The sequence below is a fragment of the Cyanistes caeruleus genome, chromosome 1, assembly GCF_971803275.1.
Source record: "Cyanistes caeruleus chromosome 1, bCyaCae1.hap1.1, whole genome shotgun sequence".
NCBI classification, from domain to species: domain Eukaryota; kingdom Metazoa; phylum Chordata; class Aves; order Passeriformes; family Paridae; genus Cyanistes; species Cyanistes caeruleus.
In genome coordinates, this window is record NC_141701.1 from 18,260,313 (window position 1) to 18,278,707 (window position 18,395).

Sequence of the window (18,395 nt, forward strand, 5' to 3'; positions counted from 1 at the left end):
GACCAAGGTCCCTCTGACCATGCTTGCTTTCTATCTCCCCAGAGCCTGGTCTTTCCACTGCAGCACAGTATTCAGCTCTGATAAACCTTTAGTTCAGACTACTCCATACTTTATTTGCATATTCTAGTTTATCACTAACACTGGCAAAGGAAAAGCACTGGCAAGAGAACTCAGTGAAGGTTCATACTGAAAATGAAATGGTCATTCATTTATTATGTATTTTTTGGCAACAGTCTTTTTTTTAATAGTCATTTATGCCGGCCAGAGGAAGTGTGTGGACAATCTGCCAACATGGGTGAGCTCCTGAGATTTTTCAGTAAGTCTTGCACAGAGAGTACGTCTCTTGACGTCTCATCTCCAGCAGTTCTGGGATTATTTGAGAATCTGATTTTATCTTTCCCCGGAGTAAATCGTGAGCTCCCATGACTACGGAAAACAACTCCGGGAGATGACTGAGCTAGACCCACGCCTAAGGCTGCCGGGCAGCTCCTCTCCGGAGCCGTGTCAGGACGCGGGGCCCGGCGGGGCCGTCCGGAGCCCCGGCAGCGCTCCCCGGGGCCGGCGGGGCGGGCGCGGCTCCGGGCGCTGCCGCAGCAGCGCAGCCGCCCGCGGACTACAGCTCCCGGCATGCCGAGCGGGGCCCGCCCGCCCCGGCACTGCCCGCCCGGGCTGGGCTGGGCCGGGCCGGGCCGGGCCGGGCTGTCCGGAGCGGCTGGGAGCAGCGCGGCCGGGGGCGCGGCCGGTGGCGGAGGCGGGCGGGCGGTAGGTGAGCGTGTCCGTGTGTCCGTGTGTCCGTGTGTCCGGGTGTCCGTGTGTCCGGGTGTCCGTGTGTCCGTGTGTCCGCGTGTCCGCGTGTCCGCGTGTCCGTGTGTCCGGGTGTCCGGGTGTCCGTGTGTCCGGGTGTGCGGGTGTCCGTGTGTCCGGGTGTGCGGGCGGGGCCGGCGCCGTGGCGGGCAGGTGAGAGCCCCGCGGGCAGGGGAGGAGCAGCGGGAGGAGCGGGAGGAGGCGGTGTGCTCCTGCCTGCCGGGGATGCGTGTGTGCCTGTGCGTGTCTGCGCGCCGCTCTCCTCGGCATCGCTCGGGTCGCTCCCGGCGGTGCCTCCAGCCGCTCCCGGCGCCGGCGGGAATCGCTTTTCCCGGCGCGGCCGCTTCTCGCTGAGGTCCCGGGAAGAGCGTGAGTGAGCAGCGGCTGGGAGCGATCACGTATGTGCTATAGACGCACATGTGTTTCCTACGCATGCAACACATTTGTCGGGCTGCGGGCTTCGCCCCGTGACACCGGGCGGCCTCGAGGGGGAAGGGGCCCGGGCGAAAGGGGTAATAACGAAATAATTGCAGATGAGAGGTAATATCCGTCTTTGAGTCATCAGTCTTTGAGGCATAATTTCATTCCAAAAGCTCTTAGATGGATGGTAGATCTTACATAGGAAAGCGCTGCTTTTCCCATAGGATTATCAGATTTCCACCGGAGAATACAGATCCTGGATTACTGAGCTGCATGGGATTTGCGTGTTTCTTTCTAATTAGTCTGTGAATCTGAGTGTAAAATTCTTTATTTGGAAGGGGGGGATGGGAGTTATATGCTTCTAAAAGAACAGACATATCTTTTCTCTGACATTTTACACAGTTTTTCTGGTTATCCTTGTGCTCCGTGTATACTTACTGCCTTAATTGGATGGTGGTGTCAAAGGTTGATTAGATTCCCTAATAGATTTTGGATCTGCAAGAAGATTGCAGTTTTAAATGTGTGGTTAAAGCAATCGTGTTTGCCGTCTCCCCTCAAACAGTTGAGAGGAGGGTTGATGTATTACATTTGCGTTATCTTCCCTTTGGTTTATTAATGTATCATTGTGAGGTTGTCGGGTTCGGTTTTGTTGTTGTTGTTTTTTCCCCCCTTTGCTATTTCATTTGCAGACTGAAAAGAAATGAATGTCAGAGAGGATTTGTTTAATCATTTAACAGCTGACACAAGCCATGTCCCTAACAAAGCGTTGGTGAAAAAGTAGAAGATTTCTGGGATACAGCAGCGCCAGTACTGTGAAGCCGCTTCTGCAGGTCAGGAGCAGCATTTGTTGGAGGATGCCGTAGCCCAGGAGGTGAGGCTCATGGGGACGAGGTCGATGGCTTGCATGGAGCTTCTCTACCTGGCCGAGGAGAGCAGACAGGTGCCCCTGGGCACCGCTACTGGCTGGAGCCTGCCCTCCCATCCTTCCGAGCAGCAGCAGTGTGAGGGGGGTGAGCTGGACCCCAGAGCAGCCGCTGCCGTGGCAGCCCTGCACTGTGAACGGCACTGCAAGCCCTTGCAGAGGGGCCCTGTGGCTGAGCCCCCCCTGGCACCCCAGCCCCCCTCCCTGGGCACCTCGCCCCAGGAGCACCCTGCACCCTCCAGCACCTCCCAGCCCTGCCACCCAGCCGAGCGCTTGCCCAGGGAAGAGGATGGAGGGAAGAAGAAAGCCTGCTGCTGTGCCCAGGAACTTGAGACGTCGTTCACCTGTGTGGATGAAAATGTAAATCTGGAGCATGCAAGAAGTGCCCCCACTCCTACAGGTGGCCAGGATGCCCCTCTGCAGCAGCATTCCTGCAGGGAGCTGCCGCCTGAATGGGTGCACGATTCTCCTTCCTTGGTCTCCGAGGAGGACGATGCTGCCTCAGAGGCAGCAGCTGGGAAATCCGTTGACTATGGATTCATTAGTGCCATTTTGTTCCTGGTTAGTGGCATTTTGCTGGTGATAATTTCCTACGTGGTACCCAGAGATGTGACTGTGGATCCCAACACGGTGGCTGCCCGGGAGATGGAGAGGCTGGAGAACGAGAGCGCAAGGATCGGTGCTCACTTGGACCGCTGTGTTATCGCTGGGCTGTGTCTCTTAACCCTGGGGGGCGTGGTGCTCTCCAGCCTGCTGATGATGTCCATGTGGAAAGGGGAGCTGTACCGGAGGAGCAGGTTTGCATCCTCCAAGGAGTCTGCAAAGCTGTATGGATCTTTCAATTTTAGAATGAAGTCTGGTGCAAATGATAATATGCTCGAGCTGTCGTTAGTTGAGGAAGATGTACTTGCCATAGATAATTAGTGTGGTCGTGAATTTTAAGGCAGCATTTCTACAGGAAAATATGTTTCATTAAAGAAAGCAGATGCAGCTAAAGATAGCTGGTGATGCAGTTTATTTGTCTGACAAGAATGGTGTTATCTTAAGCTCTATAATCAAATGTTTTCAATATATGAGTACTTGTTGTAAAGGGGAACTGTGCCAGATGAAATGCAAATGATATAAAATAATGAAAACCACTGAATAAAAAGAGATTTGTGATAAGTAGGTTCCTCAGATACTCGTTTATCCTAATATAAAACATTCCACTGGTGTCTTGCCTATATAATTTTCTTATTACTCCCATATAGAACAAGAATGACCTTGACACTTTGGAAGCTGCTTATTTTTGAAGCCTGCAGAATTATTAACAGTCTACTTGACAGAATGTTAAGAAGCAGGACCAATAATCAAACAGTAGGGCTAATATTTCATTAAGAGATACTTTTTTATTCTTTAATTTTAAGCAGATCCCTTCTCTTCAATTAAGTGACAGCTATGGGAAGAAAGAACACCACTTGGTCATGACTGGCCACAAACCTCCCATATTTTCAAACAATTGTACAATTAGTGATAATTATTTAAAATAAAAAATAAGAGGCAAAGGGCAGGAAACCATATGGCTCATGGTACTGGTAGGAGACAAAAGACTCTTTCAGCTTGAGGTCAGTGGCTCCATTTCAGTTCAGATTAGCAATGATTGATTGTCATTAACTTCTGATAGCTATAGTGACCCATATAAAAGAAGTTTAGTTCCTGGTGGACAGATGTCTTTGTATGAAAACTGCCGTAACAAGAATTAACAGACCTCTTGTTTGGAGTCTCAAAAGACCTAAAGACTGAAAAAGCATGGGGATGCTGAGACTGGACACTTCTCCTTCAGTACACACGCCAGAAGAAATTCAAGCTCAGCTGCAGGGCTTTGCTTATACTGGGGCTGTCTGCATCTTATTAGTCCTTTCTGAAACTTCAGTTTTATTTCAGTAGTCTGTCAACCTTCTCATAACCAGCAAGGAAAGGTCAGGAAGGAGCTCTCTAAACTCGTTCAATAAAACCCAATTTATTTGTAAAGAATAAATCATCAGGAAATACAGAGGTTAAGTACCAGGCAGTTTACTGGCTGACAAGAGACTCACTTAACATAGGGAATGATCAAGGGTACATGTTGCTATTAATCTCAGTTCTGTGGCACTGTAGCCAAAAACCTGTACCACTGATGCTATTTGGTTTATTACCAGCCAATTTCTGGGGAACATTGATGTGTTCTTGCAGTGCTGGGAAAACTGACAAAAATTGTTCAGTGCACCACTGTCAGTTCTTACTGAGCAATGGTTAATACATACATTAATACATATATATATAAAATGTCTTGTTAATATGTATATGTATGTTATATACGTATGTGTCTCTGGCAAAGCCAAACATGGGTGAAGTGCTCTGTCTGCACAGTCTCTGCAGTCTTGGAAATGTGCTTCACTGTGACAGCCTTCTCAGTTGTGAGTTAAGTAAAATATCAGGAATATGCATTATTTTTAAAATTTAAAATTTAAAAATAAACTTTTTTTGCCACTGTGACACACAAGAGAAGAGTTCTCTTGGGAAGGGGTGAGGACATTTTGTTTATACTCCTTTTAACCAATAATAATTGGCAGTACAAAGTTCAGAAGAACAAGTGGATGGTGGAAACGTGTGTTCCTCACAGAGAGACTGAATGATATTTTGTCACTTGGTTCTTCATTCCCATTCTCTGGCTATTTTTGTCAGGAGACGAGTGCAGCACCCAAGTCTGAGTCTACTGGTTCAGTCTCTTGTGGTTGCTGGCTGCAGGTGCTGGCACAGGTGCCTGTGACCAAGGGCCCAAGGAGCTGCCCAGCTCCAGATTCACACCTTCAGTCAGTAAATTCCATAGTGTGGTACCCGGGCTTTAACACTGGCCTCGCAGAACAGATGCTGCTTCACGTGTTCTCTGCTCCAACCACAGCTTTAGGTCAGTGTTCTGCATAATTAAGTGAGCTGCCTTATTAGAGGGTGCTGCTGCCCAGTAAATGATTCTCCCAGTTTAAGTTATGATACACAGCATGTTCACAGGCAGTAACTCAGCAGTGACCAGCATCTCCACAGTTGTCTTTGAAGAGCATACATCCTTCTGGCTGTGTCATCAGGGATTCCTGACTGAATCTCTAGGATAAATACATGAAATGTCTTCTTAGATCTGGAAGCTACCTCGGCCTGTTGTAATCAGTACAAGTGAGGAAGGAGGTAGCCTGAGAATCTGGATGCAGAGCAGGAAGGTCCCTCTTTTGCTGGCCTTGGCCAGCTGCTGGAGTATGGGGACACTGCCTGCAGAGCTTTGCTTGATGTGGGGGAGGTGGGAGCAGCCCTTCCTCTCATCCTGCCTTGAGGATGGGAAGGGGCTGGCTATGGCCTCCACAGGTTCAGGGAAAGCCATGCCGAGCAAGAGGGCAAATGTTTCTGAGCTTGGGTCAGCAAGATGGTGTGTGGGGGGCACAGATAACTCAGGGGATGGAAAAACCCTTTCACCTGCCTGAGCCCTGTGTTCTCACCTACATGACAGAAGCTCTGAGGCTGGTGGTTTTGAGAGCTATTATTTTTATTTTTTAATTATACATATGCATGAAATTGGAGTACATTCCATTACTGCAGAAAGATGACAGCTTAAGCTGTATGGATCACAGATTTCTTGTAGGAACCATGACATGCCTTAATGCTGATTATTAGCACTAGAAAAAGGAACGTTTCCCTGACTGTCAGTATGTTATTGTCAAGTGAGAAGTTTTCTGACACTTTGTAAAATGCCTGTCACAGATCATGAACCTGCAATATTTTAATGAACCCTCAAATTTCCCCTAAGCATTTTAAGGAAACATTAGTCAACCTAATAAACTAAATGTACACTGCAGAAGTGTGAGGAGTAATAAAACTTAAACAACAGGACTAACAGAGTTTCTTTATTTTGGTGTGTGTGGTGTGAAAGAGGTGAAGGAAGGCCTTCAGAGCACAGGAATTTAGGAGATAAAAATGCTCAGAACATTTCTCTGATCACCTTTAGAAATTGCAGCATGATGTGAGTTGGTGGCACAATATAAAACCTCTGGACTCTCAGGTTCTCGTGCTGTGAAACCAAAGACAGAAACCAAAGCACTTGCTGTCTGGTGGCTGATGGTGGAAATGAATGTATGAGCCCACTGGCCAGTGGACAGGCCTTCACACCATTCACCTCACGTAAGATGGTACCAAAGGGAGCGAGGCCAAGAGATGTTTATTGCTTTCTCATGCCCCTTTGCAATTTGATTTCCCCTGCTCGAAATTTAAATGCTTTAAAGGTACAAATGGGAGAAGAGTTGGTGGTGTTTTTTTCATTGCCTGGGCTAAAGTTGTCACTTGATTCATCGGAGAGCTTTCTCCTTTTTTGTGGGAACTAAATTTTGGCATATACCGAGTGGGATTTAGGTGCCCTCTAAATATATCTCAATTCTGAGTGTGGATTTCTGAGAACCCTGGAAACAGAACAGGATTTTTGCCCTTAGTCAGTCTATTTCTGACCAGTCCCAGTTGCCAAATATGACACTTCCCCAGTTTCTACCTCATGACACGTCAGCCAGCTGGGCCCAGCCCTGGTCTCTCCCTTCCCACTGCAGGTGTCCATGCTTCCCTGAACTGTGGGAAGGGAGGCTTCCCTGCAGCGAGGCGACAGCTGCCAGTGTCCAGCTCCCTGCTGCTCCAACAGCTCCCTGCTGACCCATGTTCTCAGTTCCTTTTTCTCAGTCAGACGCTGTGGCTGAGGCTGGACACTGGGAGCTGCATGGCACCTGCTGGGGATCTCATCAGAGCGGAGGCTGTCACTGCACGGTCCCAGCCCCCACGCTGTGGGTGCCCAGCGTGTCCCTCCAGCCTCGCCTGCTCCTGCCAGCCTGAAGCCAGCCCCGTGGCACAAATGCCCAAGACTCTCCTAGGGAGCTACGCTGGGTTGGTGCTGGGTTTTTACGTGTTTACAATTTTTTAATCTTTGTAATTCTTTTAAAAATCTGTCTGCAGTGACTCTAGAGTTTACTGACTAAGAAAGCAACTGGTTTAATCTTGTAAAACTCTGACCCACAACGGGGTGAAACATCACAGTACATCATGAGCTGTTCAATAGTGCGTTTGATGCCTTATTACAATCGCAGCCGCGTTCTGTACGGAGTCGAAAATAAAAGTCTATGAAGCTGAGCACTGCCATTGTCCTCTTTGCTCTTTGCTGATTCCAGTGGCTGGCTCTTCTCTCCGTGCCATGGGTGCAGTCCGCAGTGTTCAGCTGCAGGGAGCCCATGTAGGCAGCAGGGCCACCTGGCAGAGGCGGTGCTGGATTGAGCTGTGCCGGCACACCAAGCTTACCCCCAGCTCCCCTCTCCATCGTGTCCCTGCTGCTGGCCCTTCCCAGACAGAAGTGTCAAGCAATACAGTTTCAACTCCATGCAACCAGAGCAAAAAAGAGAAAAAGTGTGTGGGAGCAGCCATGGCTGTGTGAGCAGGCAGCTGAGGAGGTGCTGCGTCAGATGGTGGGTGTTGAGCCCCTGCTCACCATCACCTCATGCATGACCACTTCAGTATCACATCCTCCCCTCAGCCCGGCTTGGCCGTGGCCAGGGCAGGAGCGCTGGGCCCAGCAGCAGCCATGGCCATGGTGGGTGGGCACGCGGCTCCCAGAAAGCACAGGAGGTGATGGGCGATGCAGGGAGATGCAGGAGCTATGTTCCTGGAGGTCTATGGGCTAGGCATGGCCACTGCAGTGTCAGCTTCACCTCTCCCCCCTGAAGAGCTGTGTCAGAGTGGGCAGCAGTGGGAGGGTGCTGGTGCAGTGCCAGCAGTGACTGGCACCAGCAGCTAAGCAGAACCTCCAGGGAAACACAGTTCTCAACTGGCTTGTTTTGGTTTGGTTTGGTTTTGTTTCTCTCAGATCTCCGGTGTGTGTCAGTTAAGCACTGTAAACACTTTTGACAACCTGTACTCCCTCCCAAACACAATTTGAAGGTATGCCACACAGGTTATTCCCTGTAAGGTCACTTTTTATTCCAGTATGACAGAATCAGACCTTTCCCTGCCACTTTTGTGTGAATCACCATGTGGGTGGGAGCGCTGTGGTGGGTGTGGATCCAGGCTGGAGCAGGGACTGTCTACTCATATTACCTATTACCAGAGAACAGAGTACAACAGGGGCCCAATTCACAATTCAGGCTGTTACTGCTACAGGAGTGATAAAGGTGTCCCACAAGTGGACGAATTGGCTGCAGTGACTGCACTGATGTCACATGCAGACTATGGTGTGCAACTCATGGTTAGGAAGAGGTTAAGAGAGTAGATGTATTTATAGATATGACATCCATCAGCTTAAAGAACTGGGAGTCTTTCTAACTGAAAGCAAACACACACAAATTCATTTTTACTCAATTTACAGATTTCTTCTTAATCTTACCATTTTAAATTTTGAAGGATTCAATGTCACGTACTGTGTTCACAGGGGCTTTGTTTCCCTGTGTTTATGAGTCCTGGCAAGGTCAAGAGTCCTATAGACTGCAAGAAGGTGAGATTTCTCTGACTTTCTTTTCAGTTTAAATTAAATCCTGGATATTATAAATCTGCATGAAACCAAACAAGACAAGAACCTCTTATTTGAAATGAACCAACTTAATATTTGTTTGTGTAAATGTAAATGCAGTGCCCATGGTAGAAACTGAGATGAATAATGCATATTTTAATTAGATTTTCAATAAAAATTCATTGTTAAAATATTTCTTCAGACTTGCTGTATTAAAAACTTGTAAAGAGTTCTATGCTTTTTTATGTATAGATTGGCCCACTGTTACATATGGTAAAAGATACTGAAATTTAATTACTGAAAGTTAATTGCCATTAACTGAGCTGCACCTCATGGGCATTTGGCCATTGTTTTGAACAAGGGCATTACAACCTAACAAGTGTGGTTTTTGTTCCCCTGCACCCAGTGTGTAACCCAGAGATCACTGAAAGTTCTTCCATCTGCGTCGAAAAATGAGATGCTGAGTAGCACAAAGCATAATGTTCTCAAAAAGTCTTCTGTGCACAGATACCTCCTGGAGAGCTGGAGAACCAAGACTTAAGTCCCGGTCCAGCACTGCAGAAAAAGCTAAATTAGTACAGAACCACTAGAATAAATTAATCTGAAAAGGACTGCATTTTTTTTTTCTGACGGATGACATTTACATTTAATTTAAAGTACAAAATAATCTTTTTTAAAATCTTGAAAAGTCAACCCAAACTAAATTTGCTAATATTTGGAGGTATTTGCATACGCTTTTGCACATTTGGTTTTTTTTAAGGCATAAAAAAATCAATAGGCTTCTGTTGAAAGAATAAAACATATATTTATATCAGCAAAAAAAGCTTTTCTTTTCCAATAATTGTTTCTGTTTTGACAGCTGTGTATGCAGGGAAATTTAGCTATTGTTGAATAAAACATTTCCAGAAGCAAAATTGATTAAGTCCCTTTTGCAGAGGAAAAAAATCAATTCTTTCCATTAGAAGGATCTAAAAGATGTTGATCAGCTAGAAATGTAAATAAAGTTCTTTAATCACTATTCTCTAACTGCAGTGTATCCATCTACATGGGATTGTCTCGTCTCTTTATAGCTTAAAATAAATTTGGTTGAACTCTTAACATGAAGCAGCTTCTGACAAACTAGCCAGAGTAACTGTGCTTGAATGTAAATAATATCAAGTAGCTATCCTGACATTTTGGTATTGCTTTTCTCAAGGATTAGCTGTTCATGAGATGAATGTATATGTGATAACAATATATCCAGGCTGGGAACAAAAGTACAGTCACTGAAAGGCAGAGCAGTAGAAAGTGTGTGACTGTTTCAGTTTCTGTGTATTCTGATTTCATGCAATAAGGACAGCACTTTAAAGATCTCTTCATTAGTAATTGTTGAGGGCTATTAAAGGTCACGGAGGGCTATTAACAGAAGGATGCCAAGTCTAGCTCTGTAAGTCCCTAAGCTTCTGAATGCTAAGAGCTGAGAGAATGTGCTGGTGTATGCTTGCCCTTCCCTTGGTTTTAGATAAAGCTGTAACTGCTGCAGGCTACTATCTGAGCCTATTTTGTGACAGATGGACCTTTGATTTGATCCAGACTGACCCTGTGTTCTCAAAACTTTGTGCTCTGCCTATAGGGGCAATACTAAGTCACTGTTTGCCGCTGTGTCTTCATAAAGAAGGAATCAACAGATCACAGCCTTACCTTTGTTTTTACCTCCTTTCAGGAATGGTAATCATGGCTGGAAGAGCTCTTGAGAGGTCATTTTTCCAGTCTTCTGGAACTTTCACCCTCCATCAGTCCTCAAAGATGATTACTCACGGCCATGAAATTGCTGCTCAATTCTCTGAGCCCTCTGGGGTGAATTTCATAAGGCTCACATGACTTGCAGATACATTATGTATCTATGCAGCCTCTTCTGCTCTCTACCAGCCGAAGTTCTTAAGTTCTGAACTCTATGGATAGTCTGAATACTTTTGGATTTTTTTATTGAGGTAAAGAAAGGTTGAAGCACTTCAGCCTTCTCAATGTCATTTTCAATTGTGTCCTGTCTCACTCCCCACCAAGCAGAAAACCTGTTCTTTCTTTGTTTTTTTTCTTCTTTCTAGTATAAATATAGAGCACTTCCTCATGACCTTTCTTTCTCTTCTATGAGGATCTCACTTGCTAACCCTTACAAAAGAAATGAAAATTATTATTTATATGTTCTAATTTCCCCAGTGGGGAAATTTCTAAAATTTTAGACTACTGTTATGGTTAGCCAAATCCATGTTTACAATTGTTATTTTTCTTTCACATTTTCACATTTCACATACGGTATTTTGTTTTCTTGATTTTGGTGAAGAATTTGCTAAATTTTCCTGAATTCCTTTTTCCTTTAAATTTCTGCTATGTGGGAGCATATTAATTAGTGCTTTGAATTTGCTTAAGTTTTTTGTTCCTTGGGACGACTTCCCTGGAGGCAGAAATACTCTGTTGCAGTAGCCCTATATTGTGGTTTGTTTTTTTTATTGAGCTGAGCTGACAATTGTGATCCCTACTCCTGCCCACCTCCATTCATTCTCCACTCAGACTTTCTTCTGTGTGGGCAGCACTGGTCCAAGTTGGAGATTTTGTGTTGGCCTTGCTCTTTGAGCCAATCCATGTTGCTAAGGAAAATGCTGTGGGCTTGTCTATGGGATCAAATTACAATGCATGGCTATTGAGATGGGAAATGTCTTCACTTAAACTTCACAGGATATTGAAACCAGTCTTAGCAAAGAGACGAGTTAGAAGCAAAAATCAATACTGGACAATGCTGAAATGCCTCTGTTCAGCTGCTGTTTTAAGTGGCTTGTACAGACCTTTCAAATCATGTTGCCAACAAATGGAGGAAATACAGCTTTTAAAAAGTCAGAGAATTATTAATAGTGTGCTTGACCTCCAGCTCTGCACAGTCTACAAAAAAAGCATCATTTTTCATATGCTGCTGCCTTATGTCTAATTCTGCAAGCCCTGTTAGGAAGCAGTTGCGCATAGGAGAAGTGCATTCAGAGAGTGAGGGTCAAAGCTTTAGATCCATGATGGACTGTGGGAGGGAAGGAGAGCGGGAACAGCTCATGTTCAACCCCTGAACAAAAAGGGAGGGGTTCAGGAACCCTACACCTCATATATCATTCACATGCTAATGATATTTCTTGTCCTAATGTGTGAGAGAAGAAAATTAACTGTGCTGAGGTTACGCTTGCAGCTTTCCAGCAGGGATAGAGAAGTATGAAAAGAAGCAAATGTCAGATGGCTTCATAAGAAAATGAATGCTCTAGCCACTACCCTGGTGTCTGAGGAGTGACTGGGGAACCAGCACCTCCAATTGTGCTCCCCAGCAGGCTAATCTGTTGCACAGCATTTATAGCACAAAGAAGCAGTCTGAACCTTTATTAACTTTAACCACTGCCTGAGTAACCTAAAGTGACAATCCATCTCTCTCATTGCTGTTATTAAGTCAGTTTTGATAGGACAATGATAAGGACAATGCCTTATCATCTGCAGAAAAAATGGAGAGGAGATACAATGCAGACAGCAAGTTTCTAGGTAAAATTAATCTGTCTGAGAAGGGGAGACAAACGCTGCACACTGTGCTGAACAAATCTTTGCATTGATTTCTGGAAACTGAGTCTTTCTAGGAGCACCACAAATGCTTATCTTTATTTAGTGCTTGGATTCAAAGAGCTGTCAATCTTCCTCTATCCAGATAACTCCCATTTGTGTTCAGGTCTGGGGTGTTTTAGGGTCATACATTATTTCTGCTTGTGCTGTTCCTGCTTTTCACTTTGCTGCCAGCTCTGCAGTTCTTCATCAGCCTCACACAGCCACGTGTGCAAACAGAACCACTCCAGCCCCACTGCTTGGTGGCAGTGGGCAGTGTCCAGGTGACACGTGGCACTGCTGCAGCTCCAAGAGTGCACGTGCAAACCTTGGAAATGCAATACTTGTTCTCACAGAGAGCCTTAAACAATCATTTAAATATACATGGAGATCTCATTTATGCATTGTCATCTGAGAGCCCAAATCTTATCTGTCTATGGTCATGCTGTGTGTGGACTCTGTGGCCCAACAAAGAACTAATTCCTCCTCTCTGACTGTCGTACCTACTATCTGGTTCTGTGTCCAGTGCATAGGAATAAAAAGGCAATTCTTTTATACCTCCCCTTCAATTCAGATGGGATTAAGCCTGCCTTTCAGCTGGATGGCTGAGGTAGCCTGAGATAAAATTTCAGGCCAGTAAAAAGTTACTACTCCTGCACAGAGAAAGATGAAAGGAAAGTAGTTGTGAATTGGAGAGATAAACAGCTCCTGGGGAAGCTCCACTACACAGCAGTAATAGCTCAAGTCTGTGGTTTAAAATCACGGTCTTAACTACAGTAAACAGAGCCAGTTATAGTGGCTTTTTTTTTCAAGGTGAAGGCTAGAATGCAGGCCATGGAAGACAGACATGGAAAATTTGTACACTATTTAAGAATCCCTCACTGAACTTATCCCACATCCTATTAGAAGTTCCAGGACCTGTAACAATAAGCTTACATACATAACTACAGTCACTACAGGATGAACCAATGCATTGCAAGTAAGGAGGTCTGTATCCAAACACCACAGGAGGTGGATTTGTCACATAAATACCATCTTTCTTTACCTTGAGCTCTTGTGGGAACCCTAAGTTAATTTCTATGTTCACACAGGATCACTTGGTGTTTACTGTCATTTATATAGGACAATATTTGGTTTAGTTCCTCTTTGAAATAAGGTATCTTACCTTACAGTTACCCATGCATCTTACTATTTTGCCTCAGCAAACAGAAGGGGGAAAAATAAGAAAAGTGGTTTTAATTTTTATTTTCTTTTGTCAGGGAAAGTATGTGGAACTAAAAAGAAGAAAATGGAAGGGAGGTGAAGGTCTTGGAAGGGAGGTGAAGGTCTTGTCAGCAAGCAGGTAGGAATATGGATTTCATAATGTTAATAGCTACAGTCAATAATTATTGTGGAAATAGATTTCACAATTCATATTGAATTGATTGTAGCCAGCTTGATTGATGCTGTTGTAATACAGGAGGCTAATCAAGACTGGGAATAAAAAAAAAGAACCAAAATTCAAAGGCAAGCCCTTTCAGATTAGTCATTCTTTATACCAGTAAGCCAATTTATCAGCAGTAATAAAAGGTCCTGATTTTGAAAGCAATGACTCATTTTCATAAAATATGTCCTCTAGTTACATCCAGTGTTTTCGACAGTGCCTATCTCTTGTCTGTTTTAATGGGAGGGGTAGTCAGATGCCAGGAGTTTTTTACATTACCCTGTATAAGATCAATTAGGTTTAGTGCCTTTTTAAAATTTAGTTGCTTTGGACAGACCTTAAATTCTCTCTCACATCATTCTGTTGTTTTTCAGAATAAAAGCTGATTTTGCATTTAATTTGGGAACACTCTATATTCTTCAGGTTTCCCTAAGGGCACAAATCACCTGAAAACCTTAGGTTATGTCTTCATGAACCACTAAACAAATCCAGCCATCTTGTGATGTACAAAACAGGGATTTTGTTTTTCTACATTTTTATACTTTCACTATTCCCCACCTCTCCCAGCCTTGCAGTCCCTCACTGCCTTGTGCTCCAGCCCCCTTATAAACCAATGGCAGGCCCAGCAGAAGACTATTTGATGATTGTTAGCATAATTTTTATCACTTATTTCCATTTTATATGACCCATTTACTTTACAATGTATTTCCTTTTCTCATCTTGTTTCAGAACTAGTTTCAGAACTAGTTAGAGACTCATGAGCATCTTGGGGAGAAACAGATGCTCCTGGGAGCTTGCCTCTTGGGGCACACCTGTGTTCCTGGGGACAGACAGACCCTGGCTTGAGCTGTGCAGGCTTTTGAGGTGACTGGACGCAGCCAGCTCTGCTCCCAGGCAGCACAGAGCTGCTGTAGGAGGGCACAGTGCCTGAACACTGTGCTGTGCCTCTCAGCATATTACACAGCTCTGTGGTTCGTGGAGTGGAAGTGTCTCCTGTGTGCTTCATCCAGGTCTGGACAAAGGTAGCTTGAGTGGAGTGCAATTGCCTCTGTGTCCTCATGTCCTTAATCATCACGGCAGTTGTCCTCACTGCTCCGCCAGCTCTGCTTGTATCCTCACTCCTCTCCTTGCTGAGCATCTCCTCTCCTGTTAAATTTATCTCTCTTGTATTACTCACTGTCTCTTTGCTGTCATGAGCTGCATGCAAATGCCTGGCTTATTGTTTGAGATAATGCATTTCTGCTATCGCAATGAAATAAGTGTATTCCATTTGTTTATTAGCTAATTAAACTAACCTCTAGAAAACGGTCAGAATGTCTTCTGTTCTTCTGCAATGAAGCTAATTTATCTTTATAGTCCTGGCAGTGGGAAAATTGTCTATATGCCCTGCAGAAAAGTTTGGGATTCATATGTTTTTAACCCAAGTGTTTCAAATTAATAATCTAAAAGTCAGATTTGGATATTCAGAAAACTTTGGTGCCAAGTGATCTGCAGCAAAAGAAACATATGGGAAGTGTAGGCATAGTCTGATCTTATTTCTCAAGCTGGCAGATAAATTATTTGACAAAACAGACATTGCCTAGAAGTTAAAATTTTTTTTTTTTTGTTCAGAAACGTGTCTCAAAGACTATTTGTTCCCTTTCAGCTGATCACTAGATGGCACTCAGTGTGTTAGGCTGTTTTCAGAATTTCATAAAAAGTGCTGGTAGAGAAGAAGCCATCACAGAATTGTGGTAGAGGCTGGTGGACATCACTGAGCTCATCTGATCCAGCCCCTGCTCAAGCGAAGTCAGGGAGACAAGATTGCCCATAGCTCATCCAGTTGACTTTTGAATATCTTCATTGAAGGAGACTCCACAGCCTCTCTGGGAAGCATTTTGCAGTGTTTGACCACCTGCACAATAAAAAAAAAAGACTTTATGATAATTATCAGAATTTTCTGTAGTCCAGAATTTATTGCCTCTTGCCCTGTCAGTGCACAACACCAAGAAGTCTCTGGCTTTGTCTTTTTTCCCCCAGCCCCAGCTCAGGTTTTTATACACTTTGGTAAGATCTCCCTGAGCCTTCTGTTCTCCAGGCTGAGCAGTTGGCTGCAATAAAACCAGAGCACCGAACATTAGAGCCACCACATATGGCGGAGCTCAGACCTTCTGCAATTACAACTTGTAGCACTTTCTGGCTGGGTCAGAGATCTCTGCCTCTAGACTGATGAAAAGGAAAACACTGTTTCAAGACGGATGTCTCCTGAAGAAGAAAGGTATTTGTCCTTGACCCAATCCACACTACAAGATGCTTTATTTTAGTAGGAGTTTCAGGTTTTTACCTCCCCCCAACAAAACCAGAATATTTATCCTAGCTTATGTCAGTTTGAAATTAAAACATATTAAATGAGAAGCTGGAGCCTTTTGTGTGAAAATTAAATCTTACTATTTTGAGGATTTCTCCCTGTCTGTAGTTCTTATAAAACTACTGAACTGCAATCTTTGACAATTTTACTTCTCATCACGACACTTAAGCATCCCCATCTCAGTTCTCCATCTATCTGGTGCATTCTGATCACCTCATTTTTGTGTGGGTTTGATTCATGAGCACCAGAAATAAAACGTGGACGCTGGGCATTTTAACATTTTTTTCAGCTGAAGATAGCAACTTTTAAATTAACAGAGTCAGATATCTGAGGTCTCAGTTCTTCCTATCAGCAAAGGCATTTCATTATTTTGCCACTTGTTTAGGTCATAAATGATGTCATCCACTTTGTTATTTACTTTTTACAGTGCAGGAGGTGACTACATGTTAAAATCTCCCTCTCCTCTGCAATTTTTTTTTTCTTCCTCTTTGCCAGAGGAGATGTTCAGACACTTCCATATTAATATGTGTTTTCTTGACTTACAATTTTTAAAAAATCTGTAAATAATAATAAAAAATATCCTTCAACTGAATTGTTCCCATGAGTTAAAAATGCAAACAGCTTGTAATAACTACAACATGTGATGAGGTTTCTTGTCTGGCCGTGAATCAATGAGAGCTTTGCCAACAGCTGTGGCCCACAGTCTGTAAAATTCACCAAAAGGAAAAAGTATTTTTTTCATAGCTGTAAAAACAGATACAGCACTAATGAAATTTGAAGTTACAAGTGCAATTGATCTTACTGATATAGAGACCAAACTTGTAGGAGACATCTCCACTGCAGTGGGAACACTCTGTGTTTGCTGCCCCTCCAGCAAAGCCCCGAGAGATGAGCTGTGCTAAGCAACCCCCGGAGCACCAGGATGGAGCAAGTGCTGCTTCCAGCAGATTTATGTCCCATCGTTAATTGAAGCTTTCCCAAAGATGTCGTTGCTGATTCTGCTTCTTTGTATTGTCTGGTGTCTAATAAGGTGTGAGCTGTCACTGTGCTGTTCTCTCAGCTGGAGAACTTAGAGGTGTCTGCCTCCCATTCAATTGCTAATATTCACTGGATATAGCATTTATCTGTCCCCCGCCCTCCAGCCCAGAAAAATTAGATTGGGTAGATTGGTTAATAGGATCAAAGTGTATGGAAGGAAAGATGCTAACAGAAATGTACATTTGAACATATACATATAGAGCAAGTGAAGGAGCCTCATTTCCCTGTGTGGAAGGGGCCTTCTGCAAAGTCTCTGTGTATCACTAGAACAAGCATTTTTAAAATTTTATTTTTTTTTTTAAAGATTCTGTGCTTTGATCATATTCACTGTTCTAACAATTCTGGGCTTCCAGATTATTTTAGTAACAATTCTTGGTTGTGAATGTAATTGTAATATAAAGAACTTATTTTTTTTATGTGCATTTCCCATTCTGATGGAATATTTGATTTGTTAATAAAACTTGTACAGAGAGAAAGTCTATTTTCCTATAGTAATTACCCGTGAAAATTATATCAGTGCAACCAGGAAGAAAGTAGATATTAAAACAAAATCTGAAAAATCTGAAACAAAGGCACTTAGAAGACCAGGTTTCTTATGGTAGTCCCTCCTGGGAAATTTATAGGTACGTTAATTAATGCCTTTTGCCTCTAAGTTCTTTTCCAGTGTAACTGTATACCCCCATGGACAAAGATGCAGAGAGGATCTCTGTGTTATCCTGTACAGAACTAGGAAAGCAGGGTATACTGTTAACTGCAATTCAACAGAAAATGATACACTGGCCTTTACCAAGCAAAGGACAAAAGGAGGGTCGTGACCTGGCATTTTCAAGCAGCACCAGTAGAGCAGAACCTTATCAGCAGAGCTCTATCAATTCAAGCCCTTTGTCATGACAGAGTGAAGACCTTTCCTCTGCATTGTTTAACCACAGGTAGACATACACAAACATACAAGATGTTCTTGCCCAGGTCTATCAATACTTACTGCAGACCAGAAATTGATAGTAGAGGGTTACCACATTTAGCAGATAAATTTACATCCTGACTGGCACTGGTAATTAAGCAAGCTGGAGTAAGTACCAAGTGAATACCAAGGCTTTTGCAGCCCTGGAAGTTTTGAAATGAAGATGGATGCTTTTTCTGAAATAATAGCATTAACAACTATAATAATTATTATAATCATTATAGATGGCCTGTGTGCTGTATAATACAGGAGATCAGTGAGCTAATTACAGTCTCTTGTGACCTTAGATAAAGTAATTGATTGTAATTACTCTTCTTTGAAGCCTTAGCATGCCTTATTGGCCTA

General features: G+C 43.8%; 1 protein-coding gene and 1 long non-coding RNA gene across 5 annotated transcripts; both read left to right on the top strand.

Moving 5' to 3' along the window:
- The first annotated feature begins 666 nt into the window (after window positions 1–666).
- On the top strand, window positions 667–7,315 carry TMEM74 (transmembrane protein 74). Of its 4 annotated transcripts, none has more exons than XM_086880316.1 (2): window positions 667–762; window positions 1,962–7,315. In XM_086880316.1, the coding sequence occupies exon 2, from the start codon at window positions 2,105–2,107 to the stop codon at window positions 3,068–3,070; it is 966 nt and encodes a 321-aa protein (XP_086736442.1). In that variant the 5' UTR covers window positions 667–762; window positions 1,962–2,104; the 3' UTR covers window positions 3,071–7,315. The 4 variants fall into 4 exon arrangements, with proteins under 4 accessions (XP_086736442.1, XP_086736447.1, XP_023776310.1 ...); XM_086880321.1 differs by having other exon boundaries at window positions 703–766; XM_023920542.2 differs by lacking the exon at window positions 667–762 and adding an exon at window positions 1,036–1,344.
- A 6,275-nt stretch (window positions 7,316–13,590) lies between these two features.
- On the top strand, window positions 13,591–17,557 carry LOC111924364 (uncharacterized). Its single transcript, XR_002861628.2, has 3 exons — window positions 13,591–13,623; window positions 14,434–14,726; window positions 15,350–17,557. It is a non-coding gene; the product is annotated as an uncharacterized LOC111924364 (long non-coding RNA).
- The last annotated feature ends 838 nt before the right edge of the window (window positions 17,558–18,395 follow it).